At 60.7% G+C, this 26,755-nt stretch overlaps 2 protein-coding genes across 7 annotated transcripts in view; one reads left to right on the forward strand and one right to left on the reverse strand.

Annotated features, from left to right (window-relative positions):
* The first annotated feature begins 40 nt into the window (after positions 1-40).
* MFGE8 (milk fat globule EGF and factor V/VIII domain containing) lies at positions 41-12,240 on the forward strand. Of its 2 annotated transcripts, none has more exons than XM_008251720.5 (9): positions 41-132; positions 2,361-2,486; positions 2,768-2,899; positions 4,761-4,942; positions 5,256-5,411; positions 5,920-6,064; positions 9,808-9,995; positions 11,257-11,412; positions 11,512-12,240. In XM_008251720.5, the coding sequence occupies exons 1-9, from the start codon at positions 60-62 to the stop codon at positions 11,647-11,649; spliced, it is 1,296 nt and encodes a 431-aa protein (XP_008249942.3). In that variant the 5' UTR covers positions 41-59; the 3' UTR covers positions 11,650-12,240. The 2 variants fall into 2 exon arrangements, with proteins under 2 accessions (XP_008249942.3, XP_002723419.4); XM_002723373.6 differs by having other exon boundaries at positions 9,811-9,995.
* The window catches only part of ACAN (aggrecan), a 54,903-nt gene continuing 39,880 nt past the window's right edge, over positions 11,733-26,755 (reverse strand). For 2 of the 5 annotated variants that reach the window (XM_051839801.3, XM_051839800.3), the window contains exons 14-19: positions 23,694-23,807; positions 20,105-20,263; positions 19,681-19,763; positions 18,934-19,078; positions 17,722-17,904; positions 11,733-17,520 (exon numbers count right to left, since the gene is read on the reverse strand). In XM_051839801.3, the coding sequence (XP_051695761.3) occupies positions 17,444-17,520; positions 17,722-17,904; positions 18,934-19,078; positions 19,681-19,763; positions 20,105-20,263; positions 23,694-23,807 (761 nt within the window). In that variant the 3' untranslated portion in view covers positions 11,733-17,443. Of the gene's footprint in view, positions 17,521-17,721; positions 17,905-18,933; positions 19,079-19,680; positions 19,764-20,104; positions 20,264-21,999; positions 22,100-23,693; positions 23,808-26,755 lie in introns of those variants that run through there. The other 3 variants (XM_051839812.3, XM_051839807.3, XM_070053294.2) reach the window with 2 other exon arrangements.

Here is a 26,755-nt window from a genome sequence, read left to right on the forward strand (position 1 = left end):
GCTGCGCCACCGATTTATTCCGGTGTTGCGGGGCGGGAGCAGCGCCCGCGCCCGGCAGCATGCAGGACCTCCGTCTGTGGGCCGCGCTGTGCGGCGCGCTGCTGTGCGCCTCGGGAGTGCTGGCCGCCTCGGGTGAGTCCGCGCCGCCTCTGTGCGGGGAGCCCCTTGGTACCGGGAGCCGCCTGCCTCCGTGCGGGTAGCCGCGGGGCTCTGCGCCCGGGCGTCGGGGCGCGCGTGGACGCGGGACACGGGCGGCATCCCCGCCGCCCACAGGACGTGGCTGACACGTGACACAGGAATGCGCTGCGTGGCCTCTTTGCCGTCCGTGCGGCGAGGCCCCTGGCCGCGCGCTCCCTGCAGCCTCACCCCGGGGACTCTGGGCTCCTGTGCTCAGGGCCCCGCCCCTGCTGGCTGTGGAAACTTCCCCGCACTTTCGCGCCCCCGCTTGTCCCGTTTGCGCTGGGGTCCCGGAGGCCCGGCAGGCGGGGCGGGGCTGGGAAGAGGGCCGCCTCCTGGGCCCCGGGCCGCGGCCTTGGCCGGCTGCCGCGTCCGGCGGATCCTCCTCCCCCGCCTGGAGCCCTGAGGACAGCTGGGCCCCAGCGGGCTGGTCCTGGGATGCCCCACCCCGATGGAGCCCTGGAAAACGGGGACTGTCGGAGTACCCCCGGCCCCTCGTTTTCCATAGAGGCGGAATTGACAGAAGCGGGAAGTCTGCTGCTGCGCCTGGCCTCGCGTCCTTGCATTGCTGTGACCCGGGGCTGGAGCTGAGACCTTCAGGGTGCCCCGGGCCCCCACTCGAGTCCCTTCCACTCCTTCCCGCCCTCCCACCCGGAGCCTTCGGGAACATACCGGGGCGGGTCTTCCGGGCTGGCGGGTTCGGGGTGGCCCGGCTTTCGCAGAAATGCGGGTGCAGGCGGGGTCAGGGGAGGACTCCCCCCCCCCCCGCCCCGTTTCCTTTGGAAGCAGTAAAGCGAGAGGAGAGGGTCGGTGCTGGGACAGGATCCCAGGCCTCTGGCCACTGCAGAGCCCCTGACCGCACAGTGCCTGTCGCCTGCCAGCTTGGGGGATGGATTAACTGGCTATTTAGAGCCACTGACCACAGCCCTCGGGAGCAGCCTTAAGCTCCCCAGGCCCCGCTAAGGCGGCGCTCCAGGGCCGGTTCCCCTTGGTGGTGACCATGGTCCGGCCCTGGGTCTCTCTCGGGCCTTGGGAGCCTGGGGTGGAGCACTGAAGGCAGGAAAATGTTTTCTCACGTTTTACCCCAAATGATGGGCTTGGGTGTGGGGTCTGGGGCAGCTCTTTGGGGTTTCTGAGGTCAGCTGGAGGAGCCTCCTGGGCCTGGCAGCCCCAGTGGACTGCAGTTTGCTCGGTGGCCTGGGGACAGGCTGAGTGCAGAGCCTGGATGTGGGGATGGGTGCAGGATTTGAGGCCGCTGGGTGCCAGGTACAGTCCTTCAGATGCAAACCCAAGTGCCCTTGACCGCAGCCTGCACCTGCTCCTCCTGTATTCTCCTTTGCAGCTGGCTGTGCACTTCTGCCCCCCAGGCCTCCAGCACAGCTGCCTGCCGCCTCTTCATGGTGTACCCCGTGTACCTCAGGTCCAGTCTGGGACACCCCTGTGCCTGGGGGTCCTGTCTGCAGCTCCGGACACGCCCCTTTACCTCCTTTCCAGAATTGTACTGGGCTTCCCACCTCCCACCGCACACCTGGATTCTCTGTGTCTTCTCCGGGCTGCACGGTGCCGGGGAAGCTTGTCTCTCTCTCTTTTTTTAAAGGTTTATTTTCATTATTTGAAAGACAGAGTTACAGAGAGAGGTGGAGACAGAGAGAGAAGTCTTCCATCTGCTGGTTCACTCCCCAGACGGCCGCAATGGCCAGAGCTGTGCCGATCCAAAGCCAGGAGCTTCTTCCTGGTCTCCCACGTGGGTGCAGGAGCCCAAGGACTTGGGCCATCTTCTTGTTGCTTTCCCAGGCCATACCAGAGAGCTGGATCAGAAGTGGAGCAGCCAGGACTTGAACCGACGCCCGTATGGGATGCCAGCGCTTCAGGCCAGGGCTTAACCCACTGTGCCACAGCGCCAGCCCCAGAAGCTTGTCTCGTTTTAGGGGCTCCCAGACGGACTCCTGACTCCCCATCCGGCCAGTGTCCTGCAGCAGGCTCCTGCTTTTTCAGAGTGCTGTGCTGCCTTTCAGATGAGCTCAGACGGTCCCTCCCCTGTGAAACGCCCACCTCCAGGGGTGCTCAGTGCGGCTTTGCTAAAGCTTGTGCTGGGCTGGTGCCTCTTGTCACCTGTCAGCTTCCCACCCCTTTCCCAGTAGTCCTGGGCTCCGTGGGGTCCTGAGGCAGGGCTGCTCTTGCAGGTGACTTCTGTGACTCCAGCCAGTGCCTCAACGGTGGAACCTGCTTGATGGGCCAGGATGCTGCCCCCTTCTTCTGCCTCTGCCCTGAAGGCTTCACTGGCCTCGTGTGCAACGAGACGGAGGAAGGTACCTGCCCTGGGCTGTGCCCGCTGCTCTTGACCCCCAGCCTCCAGCTTCTCTCATGGGCAGCAGTCCCCAGTTTTTTACCTGGGGTGCCCCGAGTCACCTACTCGTGACTGGCCCAGGCTCCATTTGGCAGGTTGGGGGAGGGGAGGGCACGGATGGGAGAGAGAGTGGGCTGAGTCGGGGGAAGGGTTCTTTTGGGCTGGGCCCATCTGCTGCCTCCTGTGTCTGTCTGCAACTCCTTCCTGATCACCTATCCATCTTGTCTGTCTCCGTGTTGCCAGGTCCCTGTTCCCCAAACCCCTGCTACAACAATGCTGAATGCCAGGTGGTTGGTGACGCTCACCGAGGGGATGTCTTCACCCACTATATCTGCGAGTGCCCTCAGGGCTACATGGGCACCCACTGTGAAACCAGTGAGTATGGGGTGGGGGTGTGGCCGTGTGCTGGCCTCTCCTGTGTCAAGGCTGCCTCTGGGGACACTGAGCAAAGGACGGAGCCTCTTCAGGCACGGGGCAGAGGTCCTGTCGTCCCTTCCCAGGCTTCGTTCCATCCGCGTCTCTCCTGGGACTGTGGGGGAAGGAAGGGCTTGGTGACCCTAGAGGTCGTGGGAGTGCTCTTTTCTGAGTTCCGTCGTGGGAGTGCTCTTTTCTGAGTTCCGTCAACCAGGCACAGCATCAGGGTTAGGTCTGGGGACTTTTCTACTAGGAGTTGTTAATCTCTCGGGGCCCGAGAGCTCAGTGAGTCAGGCTGACCTCAGGGCCCATGACCGACCGTGGCTTCCTCGCAACTGCAGAGGGCTGCGTGATGGTGGAGGAAGAGGCCCAGGCAGCCGAGGCCATGTTCGCTCGTGTACAGTCAGAGGCCTGGAGGGCGCAGGGGCACTGACCTGCCTGACCTGTTTGGGTATTTACTCAGTGGCCCTTGGTGGGTGCCCAGGAGACCTTGCCAGCAGTGATTCTCCGTGCCGCCCCCCATCCTGGCCCAGCTGGAACCCCTCCGCCCTCTCCCCAGCCCTAGTAGGGCTCTTCCTCTGCTGCCTGCGGCGTGGAGATGGGTGTGGGGCCCCCAGTTTCTTCAGGTCAGTGGCTGTGTCGCTGAGCACTGTGGGTAGGGGCAGGTGGCTTTGTACCCTCCTTGGAGTAGATACAGGGAATGCCTCTGAGATGTGCTGACCGCCAGGAAGGGGCAGGGAGGGCTGGGACCACCGAGTGGGAGCTGGGCCCTGGGAGGAGCATACCGTGGTTGCAGGGCTGAGGTTGTGAGTGTAGGGGTTGTGGGGGTGGAGGCTAAGGCAGACAGAGCCCAGGGTGGGGCCAGCTGAGCCCACTAATTACCGTGCTGAATCTGAGGTAGCCGTGGGTGTGTCACAGTTGGAATTGCGTGCCTAGTCTCCCAGCTTCTTGGCCTGGGGTCTGCCCCAGGATGGACAGACAGGGCAGCGCCTGGAGCAGAACGTAGGGGGTGACCACACATTCAGGGGGACAGCTCTCCTTGTTCATTCTGTTTGTTTCCATGGAGTCAGTAGGGACCCCAGTAGCCCCAGGAGTGCACACTGGGGTCCCTCAGGGTAGCACGTGAGGAGAGTTGGAGAGGCAGAGCTGGAGTTGCGCCTGGGTTAGCCACGGCTTGCTCTGTGCCTCCCTGCTCTCTTCCTACGAGAAGGGGATGGTGCTGAGCTCAGCTGGAGCCTGGGGTGTTGGAGAGAGACTGGGTGTATCCCTGGGTTCTGTGTGACAGTTGGAAAGCCCGGGCATACACCGTGAGTGTCCCTAGAATGAGAGAGGCTGCTGGGTCAGGACCCACAGGTGGAAGAGGCAAAGGGGTGTGAGGAAAAGTGAAATGGCGTTCACACCCATCGCACGTGTGTGTGGCCTGTGTGTGTGTATGTTCACACGCATCGTGTGTTTGTTGTGCATGTTCACATGCATCGTGTGTGTGTGTGGCCTTGTGTGTTGTGTACATTCACACATATCACGTGTGTGTTGTGCATGTTCACACCCATCATGTGTGTATGACCTTGTGTGTTGTGCACACACTGCTCACGCTGTTCGAGGGACACCCTTTTTCCCCAAAGCCCTTCTTGACGGTCCTCCCCTGTATGCTAGCACAGCTGCTGGGTGCCCTACAAGAGCGACACCGCCTACCGGCACGTCCCTCCATGGTCCCTGCTGTGTACGAGGTTCTGAGTGCTGTCCTACTGTCTTCTCCTCTGGTCCTCACTGGACCCTGGGACCTGCTTGGATGGCCACCTGACTGCCGTCTCCCTCTGCTCAGGGTGCGCCAAGCCACTGGGCATGGAGGGCGGTGCCATCGCCGACTCGCAGCTCTCTGCTTCATCGGTGCACTTGGGCTTCCTGGGTTTGCAGCGCTGGGCCCCGGAGCTGGCCCGGCTTCACCGCACTGGCATTGTCAACGCCTGGACAGCCAGCAACTATGATAGGAAGCCCTGGATCCAGGTACAGATGAGGAATCCCCAAGATGGGGTGATGGGAGAGGCTCCGTGTTGGGGGTCGCTGTGGCAGGGCGAACACTGGGGCCTCTGCAGCATGGGTCACACAGGTGAGGTCTCTGAGTGGAGGGAGCAGGCCCCAGGCTGTGGAGGGCTGTCTGCACTGGATGAGGCCTCTCTGGCCGCCTGAGCACCAGGTGGAGAGCCTGAGGGCTCTCTTCCTTTGTTCTGCCTGGGCTGTCCCTCCCCTGGGTGGGAGGAGAGAAGAGGTGGAAGGGAGCCGGGAGATGAGGGTGCCGTCTTGCCTGCCTCTGGCCCAGGTGAATCTGCTGCGGAAGATGTGGGTGACAGGTGTTGTGACACAAGGTGCCAGCCGCGCGGGCAGCGCTGAGTACGTGAAGACCTTAAAGGTGGCCTACAGCTTGGATGGGCGCAAGTTCCAGTTCATCCAGGAAGCGGACGGGTCTGGAGACAAGGTGGGGCTTGTTGGGGGGCCCTTCCTCGGGCAGGGTGCCCTGGGTGAGTCAGATGAGGCACGTCTCCAGGTGCATCTTGTTCCCAGAAATCAGCAGACCCAGGCAGTGCTAGTTCCACTTAGGCACAAGCGTGTGGGAGACCCTGTGGGGTGGTATGACACTAGAGCCCTCAGGGCCACGTAGAGTTGTGCAGGTTGTATCCTGCTCAAGGGTAGCATCACTAAGTGGGCACCACTCACAAGGCAAACATTGCATGCTGTGGGCCAGGATGGTCAGAATAAAGGCCCCTGTGGGTCGGTGTTGGTGCTTAGGCCCCAGGATGGTACAAGAAGGGTGTGAGAAGCAGCAGCTGTGTTGAATGCCGTGTGCTGGCCAACCAGACTGCTGCTGTGTGAGGCCTCTTGGCTCTGCTGAGTCCTTGCCTGCTCGGCTCACCTCTGCCTCGCAGACACAGAGGAAGGTGACTGCCACACCGACCTCTCCTCCTGGCCTGTCCCTTCCCTCCCAGGTGTTTGCCGGTAACGTGGACAACAGTGGACTGAAGACCAACCTGTTCGAGTCCCCTCTGGAGGCACAGTATGTGCGGCTGTACCCCGTGACCTGCCACCGGGGCTGCACCCTCCGCATGGAGCTCCTGGGCTGTGAGCTGAATGGTGAGTGCAGGCGCGGCAGCCAATCCTAGGAGAGGGCCCTGCTCCCTCGCTTCTCAGCCTGCTTGAGCCAGGTGGGCCAGCAGGAAGACCCAGGGACCTGGGCTCAGACAGGAGGCACCCTGCGTAGGTGTTCCCAGCCCGCCACCCCATGGCTCTGGGCAGTGGCTGGCAGAGAGAAGAAGCATCACGTCAGTTTGCAAAGCATTTTCACTAGTTCTGGGTGGCTTCTTCAATTTCTAGAACACCCAGCGTTGCTGCCGTTTTGTAGCTCTACAAGGGAAGGGGATTTGTTTTGTTCCCTGATGTAGTCCCAGTGCTCAAAATACCTGATGAATGATGAAGCGAGACTCAGATGTTTATTAGGGTATTGAAACTGGTTCCTTGGCCGGTGCCGCGGCTCACTAGGCTAATCCTCCGCCTTGCAGCGCTGGCACACCGGGTTCTAGTCCCGGTCGGGGCACCGGATTCTGTCCTGGTTGCCCCTCTTCCAGGCCAGCCCTCTGCTGTGGCCAGGGAGTGCAGTGGAGGATGGCCCAAGTGCTTGGGCCCTGCACCCCATGGGAGACCAGGAGAAGTACCTGGCTCCTGCCTTCGGATCAGCGCGGTGCGCTGGCTGCAGCATGGCGGCCATTGGAGGGTGAACCAACAGCAAAGGAAGACCTTTCTCTCTCTCTCTCTCTCACTGTCCACGCTGCCTGTCAAAAAAAAAAAAGAAAAAAAGAAACTGGTTCCAGGTCTCTGGGCCATCTAGTGTTTCCCCTGCCAAACCGCCTGTGGTCTGCACTTGGGGGAAGCATGGGGGCTTCTAGGTCTGTAGATTCTAAGCTCGTGCTTCCTGCCTTTGGTGGGAGAGTTGGGGGGCCCCGAATAGGACAGCTTTAACCAGAGCCCGGAAAACTCCCCATTGCAGACTCCACTGGCTGTCCTGTCTCAGCGTTTTCCTTGTTGGGGGTCTGGGTAGTTCCCTGTCTCTGCAGACACAGTGTCCCCTGCTGGCCACTGGGGGAACTTACAGCTTATTGGGCCAAGCTGTGGTCTACCTTTCTTGTCTTCAAAGACCAGTCCTGTTACATACCCCTCTCTCCTTATGTGACACCCTTTCTTGTTACACACCCCTCTCTCCTTATGTGGCACCCCTTCCTCTTACCTTCAGAGATCACCCTAAAACCACTCAGAGCTGAGCTCTCTGCCTGCCTCTTTTTGATTTTTGAGGACTTACTTATTTATTTGAAAGGCAGAGTTACAGAGACGCAGAGGCAGAGAGAGAGAGAGACAAGTCTTCCATTCGCTGGTTTACTCCCCAAATGGCAGCAATGGCCAGGGCTGGGCCAGACCAAAGTCAGGAGCTTCTTCCTGGTCTCCCACGTAGGGTAGGGGTCCAAGCACTTGGGCCATCTTCAGCTGCTTTCCCAGGTGCATCAGCAGGGAGCTGGGTCTGAAGTGGAGCTGCCGAGACTCAAAGCCAAGCCCACAGGGGATGCCGGTGCTGCAGGCGGTGGCTTTGCCTGAGCTTCAGTTGTGTTCCTTCTCTTCCTGCCTCTGAGCCTCGTCCTGGAAGTGGGGAGTAAAAGACTATTTTTGCGAAAAGGGAATTTAAGCAGCTGATGGGGGACAGAGCCAAGCCTGTGCCCTGCCGGCAGGCCTCTCAGCACTGCTGCCTTAGCCTTGGGCCGGGAGGAGCCTCTAACGGAGCCGGAGCCGGAGCCGGAGCCGCAGAGCTGGCTCGTCCGCCCTCAGGGCCCAGCTGACCCTTTTCCCGACAGGCATTCCTGCCAACTAAAGGGCGTGTTGAGTGTGTGAGGCCGAGGTATGGGAGGTCACAGGCGTGCACGGAGGAACTGCCCTGTGCCACGGTCGCCTCTTTGCAGGCAGGAACTGTGTCCTTGGAAAGTGTGTGAAGTCTTTGACTCAGTAAACTTCTGTTAAGACATTTTATTAAGTGGCTCAGTACCTGGCTCTGGGGAACAGTAAGGTGAGACCCTCGACCTTACAGCGCTGTTCCGGTCAGGTGGCCATGGGCACCCTGAGGGCGGCTGGGTGGTGACGCGATGCGGGTGTTGGGTGGGGGACTTAAGAAGATGCCAGGTTCTGTGGCCCTTAGAGAGTGAGGGGCAGCGCCCCGTGGGCCAGCAGTGTTAGCGTCACACCCTGGGCCTGCTGGACACCAGATGTGGACCCAGTCACAGCGAGAAGGGCCTCCCTCCTTCACAGCGTGACGGAGCTGAGAGTCCTGGAGTTGTCTAGAACCTGTCAGCTGCTCTTTCCTGGAAGGCTGATTTCCTGGGGAGGCCCAGAGCGGGGGCGTGACCTGCTGGGGCTGGTGATCTCTGTGCGGGCCCAGTCTGAGTGAACGGCTAGGATTGTTGCCATCGGCAAGGCTGCCCGGCTTTGCCTGCCTCAGGACTTCCCTGTTCTTTAGCCAAGAGCTGGGCCATCCCCCTGCCCGAGGCCTTTCTTCATGGGCTAAGGTGGGGTTCCCTTGGTACTCAGCCATCACAAGGTCAGAGTATGATTGGCAGGCAGTTGGTGACGGGGAGGCTTAGCACCGCATGATCGCTGATCTGTTCCCAGATGGACCTGTGGCTCTGCAGGCCCCTGCCCCTCCCCTCAGCTGTTCCTGTTCTTCTTCCTCCTCTTCTTTTTCACTTTAAAAACTTTTTCACTTGAAAAATGGAGTGACAGGGAGGGAGGAGGGAGAGACAGAAAGACATCCATTCAGTGGTTCACTCCCCGGGAACTCCATCCGAGTCTCCTACGTGGGTTCAGGGCCCAAGCACTCAGGCCATCCTCTGCTGCTTTCCCAGGCCGTCAGCAGGGAGCTGTGGCACTCCACTGTGGGGTGCCATAGTGCCGGTCCCTGAAGTGGGGTTCTGCCAGGGGTAGGGGACACCCCCATTCTTTACAAGTGTTATCTCCTGCCTGTGCCCGGCTGTCCTGGCCACATGCAGGCGCAGATACCAGCACAGTAGCCTGCACATTGCTGGGAGTGTGGGTCAGCCCTAGAACAAAGGCCGGCTTCTCGGGCCCTCGGACCCGTGGGACGGCACCCGGAACTCATCTGCGGAGTGTGCAAGGCTCTCTGGTAGGGCTGCTGCAGAAAAGTCCCCAGAAGGCATGGGGTCTCGGGCTTCTTGCAGCTGGAGGCAGGAGTGTTGTCCTCACTGCCAGGTGGGCCTTCCTGGCTCCTGGGGGATGAGTGGATGGTGGCGCTGCTGTCCGGGGTGTGTGTGTGTGTGTAGGGTGGTGGTAGTGGGGTGTGGACATGCTGCTAATGGCTCTTGGCCTCAGTTTTTCCATCTGTAGAATGGGGTTCCTAAATGCCATTTCTGCTTCATTCTGGATTTTTCTGTGGCAGATTTAAGGACTGAAGGAGCACTGAATACAGAGGTGGTTGTTCTTGACAGCAATCCCCGAACTCAGAGGTGTGGCTGGCAGCTGCACCAGGGGTAGAGCAGGGGTGCTGAGTCCAGAGCAGGGAGGGGACCTTCCCCAGTGAAGGGGTCAGGGCAGGCTCCTTGGAGCAGGTCAGGCCCGGAAGAGGTTGGAGGTGGTGGAGAAGCTGGAGAGGGAGAAGGGTGGTCCTGGGTGGTCTGTGAGGGACAGGTCGGGGTGGGGATGGGAGCAGCTGGGCAGGGCAGGCAGTGAGAAGGTGGAGCAGCTGGTTCTGATCGGGGCTGTGGAGTTTTCCCCTCCGTGGCCTCGTGTCTACACCCTGGGATCACAGTGCCGGCCTCCTTTGCCAGCAGGATGCTCAGAACCCCTGGGCCTAAAGGACAACACTATCCCCGACAAGCAGATCACGGCCTCCAGCAGCTACAAGACCTGGGGCCTGCGTGCCTTTGGCTGGTATCCCTTCTACGGGCGACTGGACAAGCAGGGCAAGTTCAACGCCTGGACGGCCCAGAGTAATGACGCCTCTGAGTGGCTGCAGGTGGGTCAGGCCCTACCGGGCTGCAGGGCCAGGTCAGCCAGATCTTTGATGTTGCCCAGCCCGGACTTCTGCTCCCCAGAAGAGTTTCTGAAAAGCCGTGGCTCTTGTACTTGAGCCTTTCCCTTTCTCCCGCCTTCTCCAGGTGGGGAAGGGTGTGCAAGGCCCTGTTGGCTGGCCCAGTGGATGAGGCTCTGCCTGCGGGCAGCAGAGCAGGAGGGAGCTGGAGACCCACCCAGGCCGCTGGGGACCTCTCCACATGGGCTGTGGGAAGGCCTTGGGCTTTGTGGAAATGGGTAAACAGTCTTTCTGATGGGGCAGCTATCCTGGCAGATGAGGACTAGCCTGGGCAGATGAGGACTAGCCTGGGCAGGTGAGGACTAGTCTGGGGCAGGTGAGTGCTGGTCTGGGGCTGGTGAGGACTAGTCTGGGGAAGGTGAGCACTAGTCTGGGGCACGTGAGGACTAACCTTGGGCAGGCGACCACTAGTCTGTGACAGGTGAGCACTAGCCTGGCAGGTGAGGACTAACCTGGGGCAGGTGAGGACTAGCCTGGGCAGGTGAGCGCTAATCTGGGGCAGGTGAGGGCCAACCTTGGGCAGGTGACCACTATCTTGGACAGGTGAGCACTAGCCTGGCAGGTGACCACTAACCTGGGGCTTGCTGGCTGGGAGGCTGTGTGAGCTTTGCAGCCTGGGGCTTGGACCACCTCCAGGCATGGCTGACCAGTCCTCCAGGCTGGTCGGGTGTGGGGCAGGTGTGTCTGCAGGCCCCAGTGCGTCTGTCTGTCCACCTGACTATGCCCCAGCGTGTCTGTCCGTCCACCTGACTGTGCCCCAGTGCGTCTGCCTGTCCACCTGACTGTGCCCCAGCGTGTCTGTCCATCCACCTGACTGTGCCCCAATGCGTCTGTCCGTCCACCTGACTGTGCCCCAGTGCGTCTGCCTGTCCACCTGACTGCCCCAGTGCGTCTGTCTGTCCACCTGACTGTGCCCCAGCGTGTCTGTCCGTCCAACTGACTGTGCCCCAGTGCATCTGCCTGTCCACCTGACTGTGCCCCAGTGTGTCTGTCCGTCCACCTGACTGTGCCCCAGTGCATCTGCCTGTCCACCTGACTGTGCCCCAGTGTGTCTGTCCGTCCACCTGACTGTGCCCCAGTGCATCTGCCTGTCCACCTGACTGTGCCCCAGCGTGTCTGTCCGTCCATCTGATTGTGCCCCAGTGCATCTGCCTGTCCACCTGACTGCCCCGTGGCTCTCCTGCAGGTCGACCTGGGTTCCCAAAAGCGGGTGACAGGCGTCATCACCCAGGGGGCTCGGGACTTTGGCCACATCCAGTACGTGGCAGCCTACAAGGTGGCCCACAGCAACGATGGCCGGAACTGGACCGAGTACAAGGAACAGGGGGCCACGGACAGCAAGGTGTGTGTGTGTCCGGCTGTCTTCCCTCATGCCACCTGGGCCCGGGAGGGAGGGCTGCCAGCCCTGGGGTCCTGCTGATGCCATTCCCTCTGTCTCCAGGTTTTCCCTGGCAACCTGGACAACTACTCGCACAAGAAGAATGTGTTTGAGACGCCCGTGCTGGCTCGCTTTGTGCGCATCCTGCCCGTGGCGTGGCACAACCGCATCACTCTGCGCCTGGAGCTGCTGGGCTGCTAGTGGGGGCCCGGCCAGGGGGCCTCCTGCCTGGCTGTAGCCCAAGAGGGGGTCCCACCAGACGCTCCTCTCTCCTCCTCACCCTCAGCTCCCTGGGGGCCTGGGGGTGGGGGCTCCTGCCCTGGCTCCCTATAGGGGGTGGCACCAGACACTCCTCTTTCCTCCTCACCTTCAGCTCCTTGGGGCCCCGGCCAGGGGGGCTCCTGCCATGGGCTGTAGTACAGCCTCAGAGGGGGGCCAACCAGACGCTCCTCTCTTCTCTTCACCCTCAGCTCCCACTGCTCTGGCGCCTGGCCCTCCTACCATCCCGATTTCTCAGGCATCACTCGGGGCTGGAGTTGGGGGTGGGTGCCTGCTGCCAGGCCCTGGCTGACACTGAAGAGCCCCGGCTTCTTTTCCCATATACTACATCCTCACATCCACCTAGCCCCAGAACCTTTCCTCCTATCTCCCCAGAGACTGCTACTGACCCTTGTCTTGGCCTGGAGGTTTGCGGAAGGGAGGGGGCTGGCCGGGCGGGTGTGGTGCCATTCTGCTGTTCTCACCCCACAGCACACAGGCAGCTTCCAGATACATTTGTGTTCTTCACTGGGACTCGGTGTGGTCTGTACTGCTCCAGCCAGTGCTGCGGGGCCCCTGCAGCGCCCCCTTGTGTTCAAGTAGCTCAACAGCAGTAGGATGGAGATTGTGTGTGTGTGTGTCTGTCTGTCTGTCTCTAGGGGGTGGGACTTCCACTTCCTGCTGCCCCTGGCAAGTGCCCACAACTGCTGTCTGGTGAGGGGCCCAGGACTCCCACTGCACACAGACTCTCCGTGAATGCCTGGTTCCCTCCCACACCAGGAAGATGGGCCCTGCCTGAGCTGAGGTTTCTTCAGGAGTTTCCATTTTCTCTGCAGCCCGAGGGCTGGACTGAAGAAACAGGAACCCCATGATCCCAGGCTACTTTTAGGGCTGTGTGGGGAGGAAAGCCCAGGGTACTCTGCCCTCTCCATGGCAATGTGGCCAGGACAGTGGCCTGGTGATCTGGGAAGGGGTGGCAGAGGAGGAACTGACTCCCTGGGAAGGGGTGTGTGAAGCCAGCCTAGTGTGAAACGTGAATTTTCCCATCCAGACTCTGGGATCCATGCTGGAAACACACAGGTGCCTCTGGGCAGGCAGACATAGCTTTGCTGGCACCTCCTGGAAGATTCTGGAGTGGACTCCTTTGCGAGGGCTGCTGTTGCCATCTGGATGGGGCGGGAATAGGGATGGGGTGAAGAGCCAGGGGGTGGTCTCCACAAGAATGGGGAGGGCCACGGCTCACTAGGCTAATCCTCTGCCTGTGGCACCGGCACCCCGGGTTCTAGTTCCAGTTGTGGTGCCGGATTCTGTCCCGGTTGCTCCTCGTCCAGGCCAGCTCTCTGCTGTGGCCTGGGAAGGCAGTGGAGGATGGCCCAAGTACTTGGGCCCTGCACCCCATGGGAGACCAGGAGAAGCACCTGGCTCCTGGCTTCAGATTGGTGCAGTGTGCCGGCCGTAGCGGCCATTTGGGGGGTGAACCAATGGAAAAGGAAGACCTTTCTCTTTCTCACTAACTCTGCCTGTCAAAAACAAAAAATGGGGAGGGCGACTCCTCACCCCTGTGGGCCCCTCAGCCCCTCCTTCCTTTGGCTGAGCTCTGGGTGCACCGGGTTTGCTGTCACCTGTTCTGGGAGTTGATGACCTCGGGACTCCTCCCTCCCCCAGACGCCTTTTCTGACCTCCCCTGGGGACCAGCAGACACTGGGAGAAGCAGCCCTGCCCTGGGTGGTTCTGCTTGTCCAGGAACTGTGACCTGAGCCTTGCTGGTGCCGAGAGTCCCAGCTGCAGAGGGAAGGGCTGCCCTCCCGTCTGCCAGCTTGGCCGTGTGTTTCTTCTCATTGCTGAGGGGCTGTGCATGCAGCCGGACCCTGCTCACCAAGCCCCCGCCTGCCCACGAGACCAGAGGTGACTGTGGAGTCACCTGTGCCCTCAGTCCCTCCTTCCTGCCTTCATCCCTCACTGTTGACCCACTCCTTCCTCAGTTCCTTCCCTGGGCAGTCTGCATGGACTCAGCGTGGATGGCCAGGGTTGAAATCCCATGTGCTGGCCCCCTACCCACTGCTGGTATGTGAGACTGCTGTAACCACACTCGCCCGCCCTCTGTCCAACCCTCGCCCTGCATTGCGGCTGTTGGTGCCATGACCTGTGGCCCCTGCCCTTCCACGAGTCCGCTCTCTTGTGTTCTCGGGATAAATATGGCGAGCGACTAGTAGATGAGAGCCTCAGTCAGTGAGTCGGTGCAGATGCTGGGCCTGTGTGGCCTTGGGCAGTTAGGTTCTCTAGGCCTCAGTTCACCTGTGAAATGGGAACAAGGCTGGCCGTAGTGGGACCAAGGGTGAGTGTGCACAGGAGCACCAGTGCCAAGACCAGCCCATCAGAACCTCAGAACTGGGTCCCTGTCCTCAGAGAAGCTTGGGAGGACTTCCTGCTGGGTCCTTGTGACCTGCTTTGCTTCCAGTCCTGCACCTGGTGCTCAGAGGTCTTCCCCTCTAAGGGAGGGACATTGGCGCCATCACCCGGCAGACCTGGCATTGACTTCAGGTGGCTTCATCCACAGCAGGTGCTGTGTGCAGAGCACATGCTGATGCCACACTCACATACCACACACCTTGTGTGCACCACACTCACATGTCACACACCTCCCTCTCGTGTGCACAGCACACATACACACACCCTTTACACACTTCCCACTTGTATGTGCACTGCACACTCACTGCATTCACAGGTTGCACACCCATCACATACACCTCCCACTGTGCCCAGCACACACTGATGCTACATTCACACGTCACACACCACACTCACACCCTTTACACACCTCCCACTTGTGTTTGCGCCACACACACTGCATTCACATATTGCACACCCATTACACACACCTCCTACTCTGCACAGCACACACCACACACCCAGCAACACTGCATTCACATCACACCACACATCACACACCTCTCACTCGTGTGTGCACCACACACCACTGCCCTGAGGTCACTCCCACCCCCACTGTGGGCCGCTGGAGCTGCTCCTATGTTTGTGGCTACTGCCAGCACTACGGCCCCATTCCGTCCCCCCTCCCTCGTGGACGGTGTTTATTAAGCTCACTTTCCCTGTGGGTTGGCGAAATTTTGTTTTTGTTTTTGTACTTGCATAGCCCAGGCCACCTCCTCCAAGGAGCCCTCCTGCCTGCTTGGGGACGTTGGAGGGCCTTGCTGACTCCAGTCAGCCCCTTGCCCAGGGAGGTGGTGCCCAGCCTGGGCAGGAAGGGGCTGGGAGCAAGGCTGACCTCTTGATGGGTCCCTGAGCTCCTGGGTGAGATCCAGAGGAACGGAGAAATTTGATGCCATTCTCACCTCCTTTCTAAGTTCTGAAAGTTCCCAAGTTTTCTTCTGACTTCTCCCTGTGTGGGGAGCGGCCCTCGGGCGTGTCCTCCCCTGAACAGTCGGTGGCTGCAGTCCCCTCTTGGTCGGGCTGCCCGGTCCACCCCCTCTCAGGGCCCAGCGCTCTGCCCAGTGGATGTGATGGGGCCAAGAGGTCAGCTGGGTCAGTGCACTCCAGAGCTGGCCTCCCTCGGGGGCTGGCCTCGCAGCTGGGGCCCGGCTTGTGTCCTCCCGTGTGAGTGTGTGTGAGGCCTGGCAGGGGAGGGGTGAGGCTCGCCCTGCGGAGGGTCTCAGAGGCCAGAGGTCTTGGGGACCAGCCGTCCCCCTCCAGCAGGCAGGCCCTTCCCCGGCTGGCCGTGTCCGGGGCACTGAAACCAGATTCCTGGGCCCCTACAAGGCCTGGTGAGCCCGGCTCCCAGAAGATTCTGACGCACGCTCCAGCTGGACATCCGGAGGTGTCGCCGTCAGTCACAGCATCATGGAGCCCCTCCCAGGTGGCTGGCACTTCCCTCTGCTTTTGCCCCCATCAGCCAGTCACAGGTGAAGTGGGCACTCCTGCACTCTCACCTGCCAACATTCAACTGCGCACAGACCTAAAGATTCTGACAGGGGCTGGTGTGGTGTAGCTGGCATCCCATATGGGCAGTGGTTCAAGTCCCCGCTGCTCCACTTCCAATCCAGCTCCTTGCTAGCCTGGGAAAGCAGTGGAAAATGGCCCAGGTGCCTGCCCTGCACCCATGTGGGAGACGCACATGGACATCCAGGCGCTGGCTTCAGCCTGCCTCAGCCCTGGCTTTTGCCACCAGTGGGGAGTGGACCAGCAGATGAAAGCATGCTTGGTCTCCCACTCTCTCCGTATCTCTGTCTTTCAAATAAATAAGTGAATCTTTAAAAAAAAAAATGCTAGCACACTCAAATTCCCACTCAGAGGGTGTGCCCCCTGCCACTCGCAGCCGGGACTTGGGCATCCCCCAACAACACTCGTGGCCAGAACTTGGGCATCCCGTTCCCCACCCCCGCCACTGCCCTGTGCTCACAGCCAGGATTCGGGCATTCCCCTGCTCCCCGCAATGTTCACGGCCAGAACTCGGGCATCCCTCCCCCAAATGCTCAGGCGTCCCCGCCCCAACACTGGCGGCTGAGCACACTCACCCCAGCGGCAGCCTAGGGCGGCAGCTGAGTCATCTGCTTGAGAGCAGGATGCCTAGACGTCACAAAAGCCCGCAGACCCTTGAACCCGTGTGTGAGCAGTTCCTCAGCTTCCACACTAGTTGCAATCTGTGTTTTTTTCTTCCCTCTTGTAAATCCTGGTCCTGGGACTCAGTCTGCTGATTGGTACCTGTCACATAAGCAGTGACGTCACAGAGCTGCACTGCGCATGTGACCACGCCTGTTTCTCTGGAGTTTTTGAGGACACGTCAGTGATGACAGGTGCACATGTCCTGTGTGCTCTCACACTCCACTGAGAGCACAGCACAGCGCAGCACTCGTGGCCACGGCAGCCACTCTGAATAGACGGGGGCACTCCCCCGATGTGGGGGTCACTTGGTCAACTGCCTAAGAGCCCTCCGCAGCACCCGGATCCTGGCTTCCTCTTACATTGAAGAAGGGAAAAGAAATGGATGTGTTCCAAAGTCTTTATTATTATAATTATCATAATCTTTAGTTTCCAAAAATATAAATAGGTGCACGGAACCCTGGTGCCTGCACGGTCCCGGGGATGGGGGTAGGGAAGGGGAGCAGTGCCCCCACCCAGCCCTGCCGAGGTAGACTCCCACCGGCGGCAGAACCAGGTGAGAGGAGAGGAGGAGCCCTGCAGGGGAGCACGACCCCCGATGGCTCACTGGCCCCACTCAGAGGGCACCACCCCCCCGGCTCCTTCTCCAATACATTCAGCTGCGGCTCTGGTCCGGCCCCTGGGCCTCTGCCCCTTCCAGCTCCTTCTGGCCCCTCCTCCCACCTCCCTAGCTCTCCCTGGAGGTGAAATAACCAACATTGCACTGCTCTTGGATAAAGTCAGGAAACAAAAAATAATCTTCTTTATTTAACTTAACCCCTCCCCCTCTCCCCTGTCCCTGCCCTGGTCCCTGGAAAGGCACGACGGGAGATTGTCTCTAACCTCAGTCCGTGGGTTGCGGGAAGTGCTTGGCTTTGGCGTTTGGGGGACAAATTAGATGCAGTTTTGGTGATCTGGGGGTGGGTGGGGTGTGGTGCTTACACGTGTGGGATTTATGTTTTGCTTCTTTAATGGGATTCCATATATGACAAAAAGCGGCAACGAGAGGACATCGTCTGGGTGGGACGCACTCTTAGCCTGGTGGGCTCCTGGGCTCAGCATCCGACTCGACCTGGAGGTCCCCTCAGGGCGCTGAGCTGGCCTGGCTCCTCTGCAGGGTCCGGGAACTCCGCTTCTGCACTCTGCGCTTGTAGGTGGTGGCTGGGGAGAGAGAGTGATGGAAGGGGGTCAGGCCTCACCCCTCCCAGCCCGAGGCTTTCCTGCTGGCTTTCACTGGTCTTCAAACTTCCTTGGGCTACAGAAATTCAGGTTGCTGTTGATAAGGAGGGGGCCAGGCCAGGACGGGTCAGCATTCCGACCTGGGCAGACCCGCACCCACCCCCGAATCAGGGCACAGCTCACGGTGTGTGCAGGTGATCCGTGGCTCCTCCCAGTGCCCACTGGGCTGGCACCGGATGGTGGGCACGTGGCGCTGGGTGAAGCCTTCTGCGCACTGGTACCGAACCAGGGAGTTGATCTCGTACCGGTCCTTCTTCTGTCCAAAGGTCCTGGCGTGCTCCACCACCGGGGGGTCTCCACAGGCCACTGTGGGGCAGGCAGCCTCTTGGTAAGGGCCCCCCTAGGGTCTTCGGTGATGACCGAGGTGGCCCAGAGCCGGGACTGCCCTCAGGAGTGTTTTCATGCAGCTAAGGATCTGGACTCCACTGGTTTGACACCGGGATCGCTCAGCAATTTGGAGCAGCAGGAAAGGAATGTAGGAGGGGCCCTCAGGGGCCGGCGCTGTGGCGCAACGGTAAAGTCGCCGCCTGCATTGCTGGCAACCCATATGGGTGCGGGGTCAAGTCCCGGCTGCTCCACTTCTGATCAGGCCCCTGCAATGGCCTGGGAAAGCAGTGGGAGATGGCCAAGTCCTTGGGCCCCTGCACCTGTGGGAGACCTGGAAGAAGCTCCTGGCTCCTGGCTTCGGATCGGCCCAGTTCCAGCCATTGCGGCCATTTGGGGAGTGAGCTCAGGGATGGAAGACCTCTCTCTCTCTCTCTCTGCCTCTCATAACTCTGTCTTTTAAATAAAATAAATAAATCTTAAAAAAAAAGAGGGGTCCTCCATGGGCAAACACAGGGAGGGAAGGGCTGGGAGAGCCAGCAAACCACTGTGGATTCTTTGTGAAAACACACAGGCTGGGGAGACTGGGACCCAAAAGAGGCCTGCCAGACACAAGGCCACAAGCAGGCGCAAGGGGTGTCCACAGACACGAGTGGTCAGAGCCTGGCAAACCTAACTCTGATGGACTTGGGAACCACAAAGAAAGGGGGGCTTCCAGCCCAGCCGGCCTCGCGGTGACTTCCCACAACCCATGTCAGAGGTGCTGTGTGCAGCGGGGGTCCTGTGCCTGGCCTGTGACGGTCACACACTCCCTGTCCTGGCAGACGGACAGGAGCCAGCTTGCCCTTGCTGCTGGCCTTGCAATGCTGGTGCTGGGCCGGGCCCCCGAGACAAGCAAGGGGACGCCAGCAGCCAAAGACAAGGGGCTCTGGCACCGGCCACACGGCAGGAGCTGCACCCAGAGCCTCCAGCCTCAGCCCCTCCGCTCTGGGTCTCCCGGGGCCTGCGCACCTGTGCCCTTTTTACAGGTGAAGGGTAGGTGGTAATTGCAGGGGACGTCATTCCACTCGCCCTTCTCGTGCCAGATCATCACCACGCAGTCCTCCCCAGTGGCAAAGAAGTTGTCCGGCTGGTTGGGGCGCCAGTTCTCAAATTGCTGTGGATGGGAGAGGAGGGAGTGAGGAGAGGGCAGGCGCCCTGGCTTGTCCGGTCAGGGCTGTCCCAGGTGCTGGAGCCCATGGGCCCCCCAGGACACTGGCCACCCTTCTCAGAAGCTCAGAACCGGCCAGGGTTCACCACCACCACCACCCCACCCCCGCTCATGCGCCAATCACTCTCCTTGTTCCCATAGGCCGGTGGGACTGGATGATAGAATCCCGGCTCTCCAGTCAGGACTCTGCTCTCCAGTCCCCGAGACCTCCCACTTCCTGCTGCCTCAAGGGCTCCACACCCCTCCCAGGCTGCCTCTTCTGGGGAGCCTCCCCCGAGGCCCTCCAGGCTTCATGTAGGCTGCTTTCCACAAGGGGCAGCTCTGAGCACCCACAGACCCTCGTGGTGGGTCCTGCTATCTGTGCCTTTCTCTCCCAGCTTCCCCAGGCCTCCTGAGGTGCCCTGGGCGGTCTCAGAGGCAGAGGGAAAGGAAGCGGATTCCCTGCCCTTGCGATGGCCTGGGCCAGCTGCTGCGTGCCTGGCTGGACGGCACCTCTCTCTGGGGGAGTCTTCATCCCATCCCTCCACTGGGCCGCCAGCAGCACTCACTAGGGGGTGTCCATCCGACCAGCGAAAGTCCCCTTCGATGGTCCTGTCATTCAGGCCGATCCACTGGTAGTCCTGAGCGTTGTCTGGAGAGAAAGGGTGGTCCTGGGCCTCTGCTGGACACCTTAGAGTGTCTAAGCTGGGGGCTTCAGAGAAGGAAGTGGGGCTCCCAGGAGCACACTAGGTCTTTGCAAGGTCTTAGAACATGCGTGTGTGGCTGCCTCCCTGGCTGGCACAGACAGGTGACAGCCACAGGGCCAGTGTGGGGCTGCCTGCATGCAGCCAGAGCCACTGGCCCCAGAGACCTCTGCCTTCTCTCAGGGGACTCAGGCTTTCGGAACCCCTTCCTTCCTTCCCAGGTCCACCCCACGCAGCCTCACGGGCTGACAAGGCCACCGTCCTTGGGCCTGGAGCCTGGTGTACTCACTGTTGACAAACTCCTGCTCCTCCGGGGTGACGATGCTGCTCAGGTGTGACTGCTGCTCCCGACACCGGCCCTCAGCATCCACCCAGGTCTCGCGGTCGGGGAAGTGACGGTAACAGTGGCCCTGGAACTTGGTCCAGCCCTCCTCACAGACCTCCTGGTCTGCAACATAGGCAAGGGTTTGAAGGGGGGCTGGGCCAACTGGGGGTGACTGGCGGTGCCAGTCAAAGGCAGGATTCCTGCACTCACCCCACCGCACATGGCTCGTCCCGGAGGCAGACCTGCAAGGCCTGGTCCCCGGAGCCTCTGAGCAGGCGCCCCCCCTCGGGGAAAGGCCAGGGAACGATTCTTTCCCACCCCCCACCAGCTTTCCTCGTGGGGCAGAGTCCGTGAAAAGAGGTGGAAGGTGAGAGGTCCTAAGGTTTGTGGCTCAGAGGCTCCGCAGGACTCCAGGAGGAGCTGCAGAAGCAGGCGAGGGCAGCTGGCGCGGGCAGTGCTGGGCAGAGCCTTGGATGGGAGCAGACAGAGCAGCAGCCAGGAGTCTGCTGTGGGTGAAACTCAGGGTCCCAGGGTCGGCTCTGGTGATTACCCATGCTGGCCCACAGGGGGCAGTCGGGGGCCCTGGCTTTCTACCCTATTTTGGTGGCAGATGGGAAAAGGGGTAAGTGTCTCTCTCCCTCAGTTCTGGAGAAGGGGCTGGTGTGGAGCTCACAGAGCAGCCTGGGGAACAGCACAGCGATGGCGGGAAGCCTCTCACACAGGTGTGAGGGCCAATCGCAAGTGTCACTTTCTAGCGCTGCCTTTGGCTACCTGGTGCTGGTGTGGCTGAGCTGAGCAGTTCCCTACCAGGCCCTGGTGCTGGTGTGGCTGAGCTGAGTACCTCCCTGCAGGCCCTGGTGCTGGTGTGGCTAGGCTGAGTACCTCCCCACAGGCCCTGGTACTGGTGTGGCTGATCTGAGTACCTCCCCGCAGGCCCTGGTGCTGGTGTGGCTGAGCTGAGCAGTTCCCTACCAGGCCCTGGTGCTGGTGTGGCTAGGCTGAGTAGCTCTGGCCCTGGTGCTGGTGTGGCTGAGCTGAGTACCACCCCGCAGGCCCTGGTGCTGGTGTGGCTGATCTGAGTACCTCCCCGCAGGCCCTGGTGCTGATGTGGCTAGGCTGAGTAGCTCTGGCCCTGGTGCTGGTGTGGCTAGGCTGAGTAGCTCTGGCCCTGGTGCTGGTATGGCTGAGCTGAGTACCTCCCCACAGGCCCTGGTGCTGGTGTGGCTGATCTGAGTACCACCCCGCAGGCCCTGGTGCTGGTGTGGCTAGGCTGAGTAGCTCTGGCCCTGGTGCTGGTGTGGCTGAGCTGAGTACCACCCCGCAGGCCCTGGTGCTGGTGTGGCTGATCTGAGTACCTCCCCACAGGCCCTGGTGCTGGTGTGGCTAGGCTGAGTAGCTCTGGCCCTGGTGCTGGTGTGGCTGAGCTGAGTACCTCCCCACAGGCCCTGGTGCTGGTGTGGCTGATCTGAGTACCTCCCCACAGGCCCTGGTGCTGGTATAGCTGAGCTGAGTACCTCCCCGCAGGCCCTGGTGCTGGTATGGCTGAGCTGAGTACCTCCCCACAGGCCCTGGTGCTGGTGTGGCTGAGCTGAGTACCACCCCGCAGGCCCTGGTGCTGGTGTGGTTGAGCTGAGCGGCTTCCTGCAGGCCCTGGTGCTGTGGTCAGGCTTCTTTCTTTGTAAGAAAGAGCCGTCGCTGACTGTGCAAAGGGAATTCCGAGACCTTCTCTTCCTCCTTCCCTGAAGGCTCCCCAGGTGGAGAGCTGCCCTCCCTGGCTGAGTGGGGCCATGAACTCGGTGGGCAGCCTCCCCCCAGGCTGCCCCCAAAGTCTGGCTGTCTCAGGAAGGGAGAACCAGTACCTGAGGGGGAGGAGTCCCGTGCTGAAGGGATGGACGCCTGGCAGGGCTGCAGGACAGACAGCGGGAAGAGTGGAGACAGAGGAGAGTGGGAGGCAGCAGCCTGAGAAGAAAGCAGCAGAGCAGTGGCTGAGGCGGCGGCCGTGGGCACCCCTGCTGCCCGTGCCATCCCCAAGGCACGAGGCAAGTGTCTGGAGAGAGGCAGAGGCAGAGAGGGAGCTCAGCACTGCTGAGTCCTGAGCTGCCGCCCAGGGCTGACCTGAGGGCTGGGCAGGCAAAGCTGGCAGGTGCAGGTGTTCTGCTGGGCGTTGTGGGGGGGCATGCAGGGTTGGGGCTCTGGAGAAACAAGCATGGAGGCTGGAAGAAGTGGCAGAGCTAGAGCCACGGCGCATGGCACCACGGGGCAGTGTGGGCTCAGGACGGGGAGGGGAGGTGCCAGGGCCCAGGGCCCAGCTTTGTGGCTGGGCACCATTTCGGTTCCAGCACAGCCCCCATCCCAGGCAGGGAGAGAGCTGTTGTCTGTGTGGGCATTCCAGGCCCTTCTCCCCTGTGGCCAGTGTTTCCTTGTAGAAAAGTCCTTGTAGCTCTGCTCCCTACCCCAGCCAAGACCCCGCGCACTGACTTCTGGGGGCCGTGGGCTGAGGGTGGGAGGCTACAGGGGAGGAAGGATTCCAGGCCTTTTCTTCCAGAAGGCTTAAGCTCCTCCACCAGCCTGTAACTTTGGCAGTGCCTCCAAGGAGCATATAACACAAAACTACCTCCCCACACTGCTGGTACCACAGGGAGTCTTCCTAGTGTCTTGACAACCTTCTGGAAGTTTCTGGGTGTTTACTGAGAGGGACCTAGAGACCCTGCACTCCTCCATTTCTGCATGGACTACGGCTGCCCCCTTTTCTGAGTCGGGATGCCTCTGAGACCCAAGGCTGGGGAGACACTTGGCGAGTGAGCTGGGGGCTACACTGCCCAGGGGCAGAAGCAGAGGCTCCCCCTGCCCTTGCAGCAGCCGTCTCTCTCTGGCTGGCCTGGAGGGTTCCTGGCACAGCTCCCCGAGCAGAGCGGGCAGCCTGGCCCAGGTGCAGAAGCAGAGGCCCCTAAGCAGGCCGTTTCTCTCTGGCCAGCCCCTGGTCTTGCACAAAGTAAAGAGAGCAGCAGTGCGGGCTGGCCTGGCACTGACAGTGATGAGCACGAGGTGACATCCGGGACACAGGAGCTCTCAGGCAGACCAACCATCACGTTTGCCCGAGGAGAAGACAAGGCAACTTGGGCAAGGTGCACAGTGGCTCCCAGGGCTGTGGAGGGTGCCGCAGAGGTTCCACGGGCAGTGCAGCAGACATGTGCCTGTGACCATGCTGGGGAGGTCCACGGCTGTCACTGGGACGAGAACCGACTGCTCCCACCCGTAGCTTCCTTCGAGACAAACACATGGAAGCAGCCCTGTCCTCTGAGCCTGGCGCATGCACTGACCTAAGCTCGGTGCTGTCGCCAGCAGGCGTGTCTGCCCTGGAGAAGATGAGTGCCGTGCACAGGCTGGGCCTGAGGAGGCTTTCAGGAGCAAGAGTGGGAGTCAGTGGGGGCAGACTTGGCAGCTGTGGTCCCGGGGGCCCCTTCCAGGGCCTGTGGTCTGTGGTTAGAAGGGAAGGGTGAAGGAGGAAGGGTACAGCAGTTAGTAACATTAGCTGAAGCCGAGACGGCCGTACCGGTCTCACACAGGTCCCCTCCGTAGCTGGGAAGGCATAAGCATGTGAAAGAGTCGATGGCATCCACGCAGGTGGCTCCATTCACACAAGGGCTTGAAAGGCACTCATCAATGTCTGCAAGAAACCAAGGGCTGCCATTAGGGTTCCCGCCGGCACCTCCAGCCTCTCCAAGCCCCAGGAGGGGACTGGCTGGTTTTCCTAAGAACTGCTGCCACCGCTGCCATCTTGGAGCCAGACAGGTTTTCTCAGATGTGTGTGATTCTTGATTGGCAAGCACAGAGTGCTGGCGCCGGGTCTCCCAGTGGGGTGAGGGGATCTGGTACTTGTAAGGCCAAAAGCTTGCTGTGAGCACACAGAGTCCTCCCAGAGGTGTTCTCTTGTGACTGAGGAGCCAAAGGTTCTGAACTGGCTGTGAACGTGGTAGCACGTTGGTGAGCGGTCCTTCCTCTGTAGCTGGGGACTGGGGAAGGGGGCAAGGCCGAGCAGGACCAGAAAGAACGGCAGTGCCCTGCAGAGCACAGACCCACAGACAACGGCGCCCGGGCGTTCCCGGGAGACTCGGTAACTGCCTCCTTATCTGCAGCACGTACGGTTCTACGGTGTCTCGTAAAGATGAAGCCAGCATCTCTCTTGGGAAAAGGTCAGACACCGTGCCCAGTGTTTCCCCAGAACGTGGATCTCTTTGCGGAGTCACAGTTTCTAAAGGGGCTCCATCCCATGCAGAGGGGGACAGCACTGGAGGCTGGCGCGCTGCCCCCGCCCAGGAAAGCGCACTTCCCCTCGGATGCAGGCAGGCTCCCATCAGCATGTTCTCAGGGGCATCTGTCTTCCCTTCTGTGCTCCTGGCCCCACGACGTTCTTCCCGATCTCTACGTAGGACTTGAGTTAGTCACCGGCCTGTACTTCAACTTCTCATCAGTTATGCAACGTAACAAATGAGATCAAATTGGTTCTTTCCGAGCAGCTCTGGAAATTCCTCCTGCTCTCTTCCTATTCCACTCCCACGGCTCCTGCTGGCTGTTGCTGCATCTCCTCCCCTGGGAACGTGACAGTCATGGTACAGCTCCTCCTGCCAGTCAACAGGGCTCTGCCACCTGACGTGGCCGCTGTGCTGGTAGCTGTCAGCTTCGATGACGCGTCCATGGTCCTCCCCAACCGAGCAGCCGAGTTCTGTGCTCCTGAACACATGCCAGGAGTTAGTCCTCGCCTCCCACAAGCGCACGCCAGATCTTACAGCCAGTCCTGGGCAGCGGGCACAGCGGATGTCTTCTGGACCAGGGCTGGGCTTATGCAGTGGGAGGCTTCTTGCTTATCTGACCATGTCCTTAACACCTCAGAGAGCACACACCGCGGATTAGAAACCAACAGTTCCAAGGGTGGAACTGTTCCAAGCAAAACCAAAATGCATGAGGAACTGACTGAAATCCCAGCATGCACTTGATTCCCAGCATGCAGCAGGACTCCCGGCAGCAGCAGTGGCAGCAAAAATAGATCAGGCCAGTGTGCAGGGTGGAAGCCGGGCTTCCGTGCTCCGTTGTCCATTAGTCATTGCAGGAGTGGGAAGCACTGGGCAAAGGCAGTCAAGCAAACGTAGGCGCTGAAGCAGTCGTACAGAGCAGGGCACAGGAGTGGCCTCTGGGGGAAGAGCCAGACACCAGGCTCCCAGCTGTCCCAGACGCTTACTGCACCCCCATTCCCAGGCTGCCAGGGGCCCCAGGAGGCAGTATCCCTCCCCTTCTGTGCTTGTCCAGGGTACACAGCTGAGAGTGCAGCAGGGGCCAATCCTGGGCTCAAAAGTCTTTCCTGCAGGGCCCTGGGCTCAAAGGTGAGGAGAGGAAGCCCGAGGGCCAGGAGAGGCTGAGTCAGCGCTTCTACAGCAGGGGGTACAGCTGGGGCCCTGGGGGTCCTGCTCACCAGGGATGCGCTCCCGCCCTGCCTCATCCCCTCTGCTTCCTGTGAAAGGCAGTTCGGGTATCTCTGGGCTTCTGGAACCAAGGGAAGTGTCACTGCTGTGAGTGCAGAGTGTGAACCCCAGGCCAGGTGCTCACAGGGAGGGAGAGAAGGGCGCCGGGCCTGGGCAGACTCCGTGAAGGAGGAACACAAAGGCAAGGAAGCAGTAACTGTCAAGAACCCCTCCAGCCAGATGTCAGCTCCCACAGCCCAGGGGCAGGGAGCTGCTGTCAGTTACAGGGGCAGAACCGAGCCAGTGCCTGGCCCACGCTGGTCAGTAGGGGAGACAGAGCAGAGATGGAGGGGAGAGTCGGGAGTGAGTCTGAAGCCGGCTTCTGCCCCATGTGGAGGAAGAGACTCGGGGGTCCTCCACGCTCAGCTGCTGCACCGGCTAGTCTCCCTCATCACCACTGGAGGTGCTCGGGGGGTTCCCTGGTCCTCTCCACACTCCCACAAGCAAAAGAGAGAGCTTGTTTCTGAGCCGGCCTCTGCAAGCCTCCGACTCTGGGGAGGAAGCCCTCTGAGCATCCAGTGAAGGCGAGGGGAGCAGAGATCTTGCCGATAATCACGAGGCCCCCACCTTGAATGGGTCATGCGCGATTTCTGCCTGGGTCAGGGCCCAGGACCTGCAAGGCTCCTGGCAGGTATGAAAATAGAAAACTCTGTGACAGCAGACCTTAACGATATTCAAGTCAAGGGCTTGCCCTGCACAAAGACTCTGATACCAGGAGGTCAGGGACAGCCTGTGCACTGACCGTGGACACAGCTTTCCTGGAAGAGGACAGGGGACAATCCCCAGGGGAAGACCCCTCAGCTCCATAGATGCTCCGTCCTCTGCACAGACTCAGGGTCCATCAGGACAGACCTGCGTGTGGCTCCTGGGCTGCACAGTTGAGAACAGGACTTAAGAGCACCCAGACTGGGGCCGGCAATGTGGCGCAGCAGGTAAAGCCACTGCCTGCGAGGCCGGCATCCCATGTGGGCACAGGTTTGAGTCCCAGATGCTCCACTTCAGATCCACCTCTCTGCTAATGCTCCTGGGAAGGCAGCAGAGGATGGCCCAAATCCTTGGGCCTCTACACCCATCTGGGAGACCTGGAAGAATCTCCCGG

The sequence above is a fragment of the Oryctolagus cuniculus genome, chromosome 12 (assembly GCF_051225735.1).
Source record: "Oryctolagus cuniculus isolate XC-2025 breed Fujian yellow rabbit chromosome 12, ASM5122573v1, whole genome shotgun sequence".
In the NCBI taxonomy this organism is placed as follows: Eukaryota; Metazoa; Chordata; class Mammalia; order Lagomorpha; family Leporidae; genus Oryctolagus; species Oryctolagus cuniculus.